The sequence below is a fragment of the Cygnus olor genome, chromosome 1 (genome assembly GCF_009769625.2).
Source record: "Cygnus olor isolate bCygOlo1 chromosome 1, bCygOlo1.pri.v2, whole genome shotgun sequence".
NCBI classification, from domain to species: Eukaryota; Metazoa; Chordata; class Aves; order Anseriformes; family Anatidae; genus Cygnus; species Cygnus olor.
In genome coordinates, this window is record NC_049169.1 from 184376068 (window position 1) to 184388867 (window position 12800).

A 12800-nucleotide genomic window follows, 5' to 3' on the forward strand; every position below is an offset into this window, starting at 1 on the left:
TCCCAGGTTCAGCCACCAGGGAAAGGCTAACATTCCCCCTCCCTTTGTTAAAGATATATCTATCTTGCTGAGTCTTGACAGCCCTATCATGTCAGCCCTCTGTAGTAGCAAAGACTGTTTCAGCAAGGAAGGGGAAAAAAGGAAGGAAAAAAAAAAAAAAAAAAAAAGAAGTGAAAACTGATGTGATCTATTCTGCTTCCTGTGGGCATATTTCACTATAGCAGATCCAGAGGGATGCTTTGTTATTCCTGTCAGATCAAAGAAAGAGATAACAGAAGAAAATATAATAGGAAAAATAAAACCCAGAAATGAGGGTACTGAAAAGCACCACAAGACTACCACATCATTATGACTTTTCAATTTATTTAAATATGCTAAATATCAAGTCACCACCAAAGAAATAAATATTGCATAGGCCATATGCTCTGTTAGCTGCCAGCAAAACTGTCCTCCTAGGATTAGTTTACAGGCACAGCAACTGGCTGTCAAACTCTAGCAATTTTAATAATTTTTCAATTTGCTGTGTGAGTTGCAAGTACGCTCAGGTATTTTGACAGGTGGCTGTTCAGAACAAATATCTTAGCCCAGTCGCTTCTCACTGCCTTGCTTTCCTACACGCTTACAATCCCTGTTGGACTAGGGGAACGCAAGCTTCTGCTGAAGGTGCAGCACGCTTGCAGGATAGTTACCATGCTGTACAGCTTAGCTGTATTTGCAGCTCACATTGAACATAAGGAAGACAAGAAGTTAGCCTAAAGCATACAGCAAAACAATAGCTGTGTAATATAATGTTTCACTTGACTTTTTGGAACATTTCTAATCCCAAACAAGATGAATGTCTAAAGAAAAAAAAATCAGTAATTAAAAAACAAAACAAAACAAACAAAAAAACTGAAATATTACTTTTCCATGAGGCAATACTTAAGATTCTGTGATTCTGTATACTTTTGGTATTATATAGGCTTAATCCAATATACACTATCCGAACATTCCCATTACATTATTTTAAGTTTGTTTTATAAGGTGTGTTAAAAATAATTTGAGCTCTTCTGTTGCAATTCCTAATGACCAGTATGACTATACTGTTCCTTTTCAGCCATAACACTTTGTGTCATGCAGATACAAGTTCCTAACTTGAAAAAAAAAAAAAAAAAAAGACAACTTTTGATTTTATATTGTTCAGATTTCCAGGCATTCAGATGCTTGGTTTATGCAAAAATCCTAACATTGTTCTAGGTATTTCAACTTAGATAAGCAGAAATTGGGAAAAAATGAGGCTCCTGAAATCTATAGAAATTCTGGAGAAAAACAGAAGAAGAATTATATTTTCCTAAATAAATAAATCAATAATACAGACTATATTGCAGATATTATTCTTTATGCATTAACATTCTTAGCATCAACACTCTGAAGTCAGCAGAATCTGTCCAGTGGAATGGACTTGGATTATGATGTAAACTAACAGTAAAGACAATTCCAAATAACATTTAACGTCCAATGTAACTACTGTTTACATATTAAAAAGAGATACAGGCTTTGTACCAGAGATGTTCTGTCATGTTTCTCCACAGGAGTAGACTGTCATGGTAAAGTTCATTATCAATTACTGCTTTACAAGTACAAGATGAGTTAAGCTGTCATAATTTTCTCAGCCAGAGATCCTGTGCTGTCAAAGAATGTCAATTTTTAATCTGACAAAAGGAAGAAAATTATCTGTTATTCTGACCTCTAATTTCTTGACATTTTAATGCTGTAATTGCTGTGGTTAGTGCTGCAACCATGACTTCACCTGTCAAGTAAGAATGAATCAATATCCTTAAGCTGTTCTTCAAGTTTTAGCTTTCACCTCACTGCTTTTACATTAAAAGAAAAGAAAAGGAAAGAAAAAAGGAAAGAAAAAAGAAGAGAAGAGAAGAGAAGAGAAGAGAGAAGAGAAGAGAAGAGAAGAGAAGAGAAGAGAAGAGAAAAGAAAAGAAAAGAAAAGAAAAGAAAAGAAAAGAAAAGAAAAGAAAAGAAAAGAAAAGAAAATGTAAATGTTTGCAATGAAAAAAAAAAAGAAAAAGAATAATCAATTTTGGGCCTAAAGAATATTTATTTTGCTATACATTTTTTCTCCTCCTTATTACAATATGAAAACAATTTTGCATCATGTAGATTAAGAGAGGCTACTATAACTGACAGACCCAGAGAATTTCCCATTTTCTAATCATTAAAGATCTAAAAAACAAAATTCAGGTTTATATGTTCTGTGGAGCATTTAAATTAAGGCTTTAATTTTGCTCTTGTTTTACCATTTTACTGTTTTTTTTTTTGTTTGTTTGTTTGTTTGTTTTGTGCTACCAGAAAATGGCAAAGGTTTTTGAAAAATCAAAATCAGTGTGTTAAATGAAATCAGTTTATTTTACCCATAAGTGCATATCTTAAGTTCCCGAAGAGTTATTACATGGACAGATGTATGGGATTTCATAGACTTCTGTAATCTAAAATTTAATGCAATCCCACCATTCTTGTTTCATCCACTCTGAATTTGCAAAATAGAAAACAAAGAAAGCAAGCCAGAAACACTCTTATACTATATAGGTCAAAAGGTAAAACAGCACAGGATGGGCATTTGTACAGTGTTAAAAATTAGAGTTCTTTCAGGGCTCCTGCACATGAGGGATAAAGATGTGGGTAATGGATGAGCTATATCATCATTAAATATATTTTCGCTCCAGTCAGATGGCTACTGAAATTACACCTTTATCATTCTTAACAGAAAGCTGAGAGCAATATATTCCTCAGTGGTTAAGTGAGGTGCTCAAGAAAAGGGTCAAGCAAAAAGGCCAAGGTATAGCACGAATAGGTCGCCAGGTTCTACCTTTTTTAATGATGTCCTTCAACCAGCTCAAAACCCGGATTTGAGGTTTTATTTGGAGCCCCATATCACTGAACAGGTTCTGCTGGGACTCAGTTGCATATAACGTTAGTTATGGCCCCAGATTGAAGAGTCTACTGCCGTATCTGAGGCCATGGGCAGCTGTCAATAAACATGTATTTATTTGCTTATTTCAGTGTCATTTATTGAGAACATTCGCCATCTTCAGGGTAACAAAACAAGTGTTCCAGTTTATTTAGAAAATAAATAAGAGAACTTGGAGGATGAGATATGAATTTTCCTGGATAACTGCAAAGCTCAATTTTTAAGTTAATGCTTCCAAGAAACCAGACAGCACCACCTGCCACTGTAAAACATTAAACAATTGTTATCATTAATTGTATAGAGTCTAGTGTTTCTATCTTTACATTTCTGTATTTCTAAGTGGTCTTCATAAGCTTTAAAAGATCCTTTTTGCTTTTAATTTACTTTTTGGAATATCTACTAGAAGCAAGAATAAGAAAAAAACGTGTCAATGAAAAAATATACCAGACGGCATATATATACTTGTAACAGAAAATATCCAAATACCTGATCTACTAGATCATCAAGAAGTCAAATGCTTTATTACTGAACAGAGAATGTCTTTTTTACTCTCATAAACAGAGCCCAAAGAAACTGAAAAAGGTTCTAAATCTGTCTGTATTTACATGTGTGTTATAACTTCTAATTAAAAACAAATAAAAATATTTTAACCTGTTTGTACCAAACCACAAACCCCCAATGTCAGAGCTCTGTTGAAGGAGAAAACATACTACTTTTACATATATGCATAAAACTTTATATATATGCATAAAACTAAAATTCAGAGAATTTTTTTTCTAGACATTTTGTCTTCTCATTACTAGCAATGTATTTTATTTACTAATCTTGCTTGTGTCAAAGATAAAGTTGTGCTTTCATAAGTTTGCTTGGCATAAATAAAAGCCTAAGAAGAGGTTTATATGCTAGTGACTGACAGGGCATGGGTTAGATGTACAAGTGAGTGCACAAAAACACATCCACGAATTTCTTGAAATTTCTGATGACAAGTTATGCATGTAAGTAGAGCCACAGGAGAGCTGAAGAGTTTCATCATGTCATAAGATGTTAAATAAGGTGCACAGACCGACAGATAGACCTCAATCCTACAAGCTGCCCTGTGGGAGCAGACCTTTAAAGTCAAGACATAGGAGTCTGCCCATGCAAATCAAGACCTTAAACCATGCAAATCCCTTGTATTCATGCTGCTTGACACCTGTTTTATACTTAAAAAAACATTGCTCCTTTGTATCTATAGTTTTGTACCTTTTTGACTCTTCTCATGCTCAGATTTAAATGCAGAAAACAATTTTGTAGATGTTAACATTAAATATTTGAGGCAGCAGGATCAATGCAATTCTGTCCATTTGTAAAACTAAGCAAATACTGTTTATAGAATATTAACTTTGCAGTGCATGGGATGAAAATACAGCTATAGCAGCCTAAGGGTATGAATGAGGTTTTCTGTTCTACTCTTCTAAAAGCACCATAGGTAGAAAGATGCAACTCACTATTAGAAAGCAACATGACAAAACCCAATATGAAGTCGAATGTAAATGCTTCCTAGAACCTATTTCTTTCTGAAATCTGTAGATTTCTGTCTCCAAGACGTAAAAACAAACAAATAAACAAGCAAACAATAATGCTTCGCCTGGCAATGTATAAATTATTACTGTTTTACATACAGCAGATGGTAGCTATCTGGGGGAATGGAAGATTGTGTGTACAGCTTCATCACAGCAGTACTCATCTAGCAGCTGTTGCTTCTTCACACTTTCCACCTCATTTCAATTGTTTTATCCAACGAATGGATGATATTTGAGAAATAATCATTCAAATTAATAGTCTTACTAAAAACAAATACAGTCACTGGAGGGAAACATATATCAAGGTAACTAGAAAAATTTTCTTAAAATTTACTAATAAATTTGAAATGCACACTCTATTTATGCACGTACATATATTACACACATATATACAAACATAAATGTTTGTATGTACAACAAATAGCAAACACTTTCTATTTTGGCAACATTTTGATTATGCTTTACATGATTAACAGAAGAGTAATCTGAATCATTTCCATTGCCCATCTAGCAAATATTTTCTTATTCACATATAAACTTTCTCCTATATTATCTGACTGAAAAGGTGAGATTTTTTCCTATGACTGTGACGTAGTTTTTCTCTTTAGTTTCTTGGTTCTATTAAGTGAACTTAATAAAAATAAATTATAAAAAGTAGCAGAATATAAATTACAGAATATATATTATATTACAATTTTCCATATCATAACTGACCGTAAAATATATTAGTAATTCCAAGCAAACAAAATACTTTGGGACATCTGTTTTATTGCTAGCTTATTAATACTTGCTTCAGAAGTCACCTAGGGCCCACAATTTTCTGCAGCAGTGAAAGATGGAAAAAGTACCATTTCTTGTGAGATGACAGCAGTTTTTAGAATGAAATGGCAGAAACACCTACCTCCCTGAGGACAGGATCAGTGATACTGTCCAGGTTCACAGAGCCTTCATATGTTAGGTAGTGGAAAACATTGAGCGCACGCACTGCTTCTGGTCCTCGTTGCTTGTAGCCAAATATAAGGTCAATCCACTGATGAAGTTGACATGACACAAACTCACTTTCCAGAGCCTGTAAGTGAAATTTAGAGTTAGGAGGTAAATTCCATCCTGCAGTTTCATGCTTAAGTTATGCCTTACCATGTCTTGTTAACTGAAGAAACATAATAGGTATCATTACATTTCCTGTTCAGGCTTATTCGGTATATTTGAAATCCTTCAAATATTAAAAACCAGAATTATATCATGAGAGAAAAGCTAAAAAAATATTCTTCTTTCATTCAGCTTTATATCAAGCTAATTTTCTTCTCAGCTACTGGCTTTCTTCTAGCTGCAAGGGTTTTAATTATTAATTTTGGGGCTTGTCAAATAAGTCAGCTAATTTGTCCAGAGAAACTGATGAAAGTAGGAAAACAATTTCATAAACCCAATCTCCCAGCTCATTTTCCAACTAGTTCTAATTATCTTTATATCTAAAATGGAAACTTGAGGATTAAAAAGCTGTATCGGCAAAATGACGTTCTGAACTCGTTGTGTGAATTGTGACTAATTTCTCAAAGGAGAGGAGCATTTTTCACACTCATTTCTGATACGAGGTTGTCTCACCGGGGAAAAGACAGGCCATGACTAGCTAGTTTAAAAATGGCTTCAAGGATTGCCACTCCGTTGCTCAGCATATGGAAAGAGATTAATATTAGACAGAGGAAATTGATGACAGCCTTACCGTTGAGTCTGATGCAATTAACATACCTTTATCAGACATTATTGGCATCCTTAGCAGATACTGCTGCCTGAACTGGAGCTTTCAAGTCTGAATGCATTATACAGCTTCTCCTTACCCCTCTACCAGACTAGCTGACTGAGAATTTATTTAATATGCCATGCTGGTACACTCATTCCTTCATTCCCAACACTACCTTCAGAGAAGGTCTGATAAACAATAACTGGTAGTAAAAAGATTTTTGTTCCATTAACAAAGTTTTTATATGTGTCTTTGCCCAAAATACACCACAGTCCTGCCTTTGTACACTGTTGTATACCTTGTTCTCTTTGATCAGAGCAGGTGAGGTTCAGTTCCTAGCTCTGGGAACTAACTTTTAATTATACAGTTAGAAGAAAATGAAGTACAGAATCACAGAATGGTGGAGGTTGGAAGGCTCCTCTGGAGGCCTCTGGTGCCACCCCTACCCAAGCAGGGACACCCAGAGCAGGCTGCCCAGGACCACATCCAGGCGGCTTTTGGAGATCCCCAAGGAGGATTCCCCACAGCCTCTCTGGGCAGCCTGTGCCAGGGCTCCGTCACCCGCCCAGCACAGGAGTGCTGCCTGGTGCTCAGAGGGAGCTTCTTGGGTGCCCAGCTGTGCCCATTGCCTCCTGTCCTGGCACTGGGCACCACTGAAGAGAGTCTATCTCTGTCTTAAAAATAAATAAATAAATAAATATTAGCTTTAATACAATGTGTTACGTAAACATACATATCAGGCTTACTGTTACTGACTACACACAACAGGTAGAGCTGGCAGGAACCCTCTATGTTACATTATCCAATACTTTTAATTCTCAGATTGTGACTTTTGGTGTTTTTTTGTGTTATTTTGTTTTTTTTTTTTTTTTTTTTCTTTGTCTTGCTTTGGTTTCTCTCCTGAGAAATCCTAATTCCTCAATTGTTTCTAGCACAGTGCCACTACTCAGTGGAAACACTTTCCACCTAGGACAAGGTTTCATGTCTGCCCCAGGAAAGTTTAAATTTCATAGGGAGATAAACTTTGTAAAAATGTATTTTCATTGTATTAATTTACATCAAAAGGAAGCAACTTGAATAAGTAATAATCACCAGACACTAGAGTACCATGTCACACACTGCCCACCAGCAGCAGCCCCCTGCCCACCACCCCACAGGCAGGAACAGCAGCCAGCAGAGAAAACCAGCCGTGTCTGCCTCCCCAGATAACCATGCAATCATTCCTCAGATGTTCCCACTAATGCTCCACGTGGAAGAGGAACTCTCTATGGCATGGTGGAAATCTGGACTCTTTTCTGTCAAAATCAGTGAATGTTATTTCTGAGGAAAATCGATGGGAAGGCTGAGGCTTAATAGCTGACATGGAACTCAGTTTTCAAGGGCTGACGTTCAGGACTGTATAAGAAACTACAAACAAATGTTACAGAGAAATGTATAAAAATGTGTTGTTCCCTTTTCAAAATCAGAGGCTATCACATGCAAATTGTGACTAATATTATTTAAATAGCGTTAATACTATTTAACACTAAATATTATTAGACTAATAGTATTTGGTTTCAAAGTGTGTCACCCCATAAATAATTAGAAATGCCAGATCTGTGATTATATTTTATTGCATGTATGCAACATGATATAGTTAGTTACTGCACGATCTCATATAATATTTTTCATAGGACTTTTACCTCATTTAGTATGCAGGATGATAGCATGCAAGGATAAAATTACACATGCGATGGCAATCATAAATAAAGCACTTCCTAAATTTTAAATGCTCAATTTTTAATGTTCCTTTGTACGTAAGAAAATTTAAAACAGAATTTAAAGCCTGCTGTATCCATCCATTCCAGCATCCATCTCTGACCAACTTACAATAAGCAGACCAACTGTTCTCTTTCTCCTCCAAACTTTGCATATTTATAATGTTCATTTGCAGCAATATCTATTATTTATTTATTAAAAAGTACTTCATGGAAAGGAAATGTTAGGCATTTGCTTTGGTCAAAAATAGCATCTTTATTTCTAGAGTATGCAGAACATTTTAGGGAACTGTCAAAACTTTCAGATAAAAGTAGACTATTTAAAGGTTGGACAGTAAATTTGAAAAAAAACATGCTTGGGTCAAATCAGCATATTTCACCCATTATCTTTTCTAACATCCTCTCCCACATAGTAGTTAGGAGAACTGAATGCCTAAGTTATGTTTCCCTGAGGCAGGTTCAGATTGCATGACCGGCCCCTACTCAGCAGCTTGTCATTCCCGAGAAGGTCTCAGTGACCCTGGCAGGTCTGAAGAACTTCTATTTCACATGGATGAACTGTTCTTTAATAACTTACTACATAAATGAGCTACTTTTCCATTGCAGCGTGTCCTGTCTTCTGCTTTAAGCAGATTTATTGTACTATGTTTAGAGGTCTAATGCTTTAAAGGTTTGTATGATGAAATGCAACACAGGATTTGGGGAAGTTTGTAAGGGGTGAAGCCCAAAGGGGAGGCTGTGAGGATGTTTGGTCTGGCAAGGGGAATACCTGCCAGTCTCTGTGGTGGAGGACTACTGCGATGGGGATTTTGGCAGAGACGGGCTGCTGCCCCTCCACACAGGTCCCTCCTGAAAATTTATGAGTGCGTCACTGTCAACAGTACATGGTTTGGTTTCTCATGAATATGCAATGCTCAGTGGGGAATAGGGTGAGAGAATTTTTGTGTAAATATAATTTGTAGGTACAATAGTAACAACATGCAGAAAAAAAAAAATCTTTAAGATAAGCTGTTGATGGCCCTACAGAAGATGGTATTCAAGAAGATTGTGGCTTTAAAATATACTGGGGACATTAATTTTGTGAGCATACCTTCAATCTGAAATATGACTAAACAAACAATCAAAAAAGAAAAATAATAATTATTACTTATATAATTATATATGTCCTGGTGAATATGAGTCATCACTGTGCCCTTGCTGCTAAGAAGGCTAATGGTATTCTTGGCTACATTAGGCAAAGTATAATCAATAGGTCAAGAGAGATCCTTCCTCTCTGCTCTGTGTTGGTAAGGCTGCACCTGGAGTGCTGTGTCCAGTTCTGGGCTCCCACATGCAAAAGAGACCTGGGCATACTGGAAAGAGTCCAATGTAGGGCAACCAAGATGGTGAAGGGACTGGGGCATCTCCTGTAAGAAGACGCTGGGAGACCTGGGACTGCTCAGCCTGGAGAAGAGGAGGCTCAGAGGAATCTCATCCATGTCCCTAAACCCCTGAAGGGAAGGTGCAGAAAGGATGGGGCCAGGCTCTGCTCAGTGGTGCCCAGTGCCAGGACAGGAGGCAATGGGCACAGCTGGGCACCCAAGAAGCTCCCTCTGAGCACCAGGCAGCACTCCTGTGCTGGGCGGGTGACGGAGCCCTGGCACAGGCTGCCCAGGGAGGCTGTGGGGACTCCTCCTTGGGGATCTCCAAAAGCCGCCTGGATGTGGTCCTTGGCAGCCTGCTCTGGGTGTCCCTGCTTGGGCAGGGGTGGCACCAGGGGCCTTCAGAGGAGCCCTCCAATCTCAGCCATTCTGTGATGATTTTAGTTAGTCCTGTGTGGAGCCATGAGTTGCACTTGATGGTCCTCGTAAATCCCTTCCAACTCAGGATATTATATGATTCTGTGATTCTATGTGATTCTATATAGTACAGAATAGTATTTTCTATGGTATATTATATATGTGTATTACTGATACCACATATATATTAATAATGATATAGCATTATTTTTGTCCTTTAAAAAGATTCTCACCTGTTAAACAGAAATAAGCTGATATCCTTTTTTTTTGTTTTCTATTATAATTGACAATAGAAAAATGTTGTGAGATAAAGATAAATATTTTGAAGTAAAGGTACTGTGTTTCTTATGTGTTTGCATGCAAGTATATGCACACATGTTCCACAGGCTGAAAATCTGACCTGTAACTGTTGTAAAATACAAATATAAATTAGTGAGTTGATGCTTATGTATAAGCTAAATAAAGTAAATATTAGCCAAGTTACTGCTTAGTGAGATCAAGTTCTACAGCTATTTTCAATTTCAATTCTGGGCAAATGTAGGAATTTCATAAATCACTCCTCCATAACATTAAACCAGGAACATCTGAACATCTACACTTTCCACTAGATGTCTGGCTTAAGAAACCTAGGTAATTGTACTTACACTAAATTTCTCCCCCTTAAATTCCGAGCTTTGTGCAGTACGAAGGCAGCACAGTTTCCTCTTCTATCATCCTAATTTGGAGTTATAATGATGTTTTATAGAGATTCCAGTAGGAGACACTATTTTTTATTTTTATTCAAACCATGTGTTGTGTAAAGTATCTGGAGTTCTACATTTATTATAAATAAATTTATATTTATAGAGTAAGCTATTCCAACACCTATCTGGCACATGGGCATTTTGCATTTAGCCAGGTATTTTTGTGTCCTGAGAAGAGAAAAGCACTGAATGTACAGATTCTCTCAGCCTAATATTTCTTTTACTCATGTAGCATTTCTTGTACTGATTATAAGAGTAAACTCTTTCTAATCTGATTATAAGAGTAAAAAGGAAATACTGATATCTGGAATTAGTTCTCTTTGTTTAAGCAAAGTACTCTTTTAATAAAAGTGAGACTGAAGAGCATTGTACATATTTGGGTTATTAAGGGATGTTTGCACAGAAACATCCTTTACGTGTGCAGCTTTGACATTTAAATAGATTCTTCAGTGATATACAAAGTTTCAAAAAAAAAAAAAAATCCCAGTGATTTCCCAGTTTGGTTGAAACCCCTGTGAGCTGAATGAGTTTAATTGTATTAAGGACAAACCTTGGCTATACACACAAAAAAATCAAACAAGCTACTAGTGATGAAATAATACAAAATCTTATCTACTGCTTATCTGCTAAGAAAGGAATGTCAGCTGCTGCTGAATGGTGAGCAGAAAAGATAAATCTTCCAGATCCTCGCAGAACAGAGATTTCATAATAGAAGTATCTAATGACTATTCAAGAAGCTTTTTAATTATGAAATACTATGCATGCTTCTCAATAGCCAGGGAACTGTACAAAAATGTAATTGGCAGCAGAAGAGTGTAAATAAATCATTTCAAAGACAGAAAGAAAATTCAATCTTAGTAACAGTTATGTAATAGGAACAAAATATGTATAACAAAAACAGGACACCATTTAGGCTTTCAAAAAATAATTTATGTGAATGCATTTTACTGAACACTGTAATTTGTAATTTAATATGTGCTTAACTCATAATGAAAATATCATTATAATTAACTTTGAATTACACAATATTGCATCTTTTGTTTCCAAACTAAAGAACAGTTATTATAAAAGCTCCGCTTCAGTGTTTCACAGTGGTGTTCCCCGCCTTGATTTAACATGCTTGACTTACTGACTGAATATGCTCTATTTCTGGCTCTCAGGACTGCTCCAAGTCTGTGGGGATTGAGAAGCTGAGCAGGACTACAGATGCACATCTGTGGAAGGTTTTATGTGTGCTTTTTTTTTTTTTCCTTTTTTTTTTTTTTCCTGGTAAACTGGGAGATTATGATTGATGAGCCCAGCATTAGGGTAATGTTATCAGGCACACTTTCTGCCTCTGTCCTTTGTGCCATCACTGAGGTCAGACCATAATCATGTTAGCATTGAACATAGTGCTTTATTAATGTTTCATGAGTATGTCTGTAGTAATCAGTCTAGCTTTGTATGGATAAATAAAACTGCTACAACAATCCCTGACGTATACACTGAGTGCTTTAGAATCTGCTGCAGTAGGTCTTAAACATAACGGGACTGTCTTTTCCAATGTTTATAACTAGTCTAATTTTCCAAAGCTTAAAGGCATCTCCTTTGATGGAAATCAATTTCCACTTCTATTTCTGTGTTTAGTTAGAAATGTGTAACACCTGACTGAAAAATTGAATAAAACACCCCAAACCTACCTTCCATTTATTAATCTGAACAGAATTTTAGTAAAGCTTGTTAATCAATTGGTTAATATATGTCCTTTCACGTCACTGTCTCTGTGGTGTTTGCTAGGCTGTTCTCTGCTTGCTTTGGTAAGCCTTAAAATGAAATGTTGAAATTATTGCTGTTACTAAAAGAAAATGAGCAAGTAGGCCTTATAAAAAGATTTGTATTTATACCCACATAAAATTATGCTTTATATATGCTGTCAGCAAGCAAAAAATATGTATGAACAGATTAAAATACTGTCAGCTAAGGAAAAAGGAGTTCCTACTCTACGTGACACAGTACCACATAGGATCCTTTCCAGTGTAATGAAATGACTACTACTGACTTCATTGGACAAGGGATCAGAATAACACTTACTTGAAATATTCTTCAATTTTCTGTGGATTTCCTGTAAACCTGCACTCTACTCGCTTTGCAAAGCTGCTGTAGAAATTCCAGACTTGCACAAGCTTGCTGTGTTTTACACGTCAGCACCACACCCGGGCTAGCTTTTTTTCTGGAGATAGATTCTTGTGTAACAGCCAGAGCTTGGCCTGGGGATGACCTA

The 12800-nt window shown here is 36.3% G+C and overlaps 1 protein-coding gene across 11 annotated transcripts in view; it reads right to left on the reverse strand.

Moving 5' to 3' along the window:
- Positions 1–12800, reverse strand: part of NBEA (neurobeachin) — a 514211-nt gene that overhangs the window by 42919 nt on the left and 458492 nt on the right. For all 11 annotated transcript variants that reach the window (XM_040543716.1, XM_040543666.1, XM_040543691.1 and 8 more), the window contains one exon: positions 5426–5593. In XM_040543716.1, coding sequence (XP_040399650.1) covers positions 5426–5593 — 168 coding nt within the window. The remainder of the gene's footprint in view (positions 1–5425; positions 5594–12800) is intronic.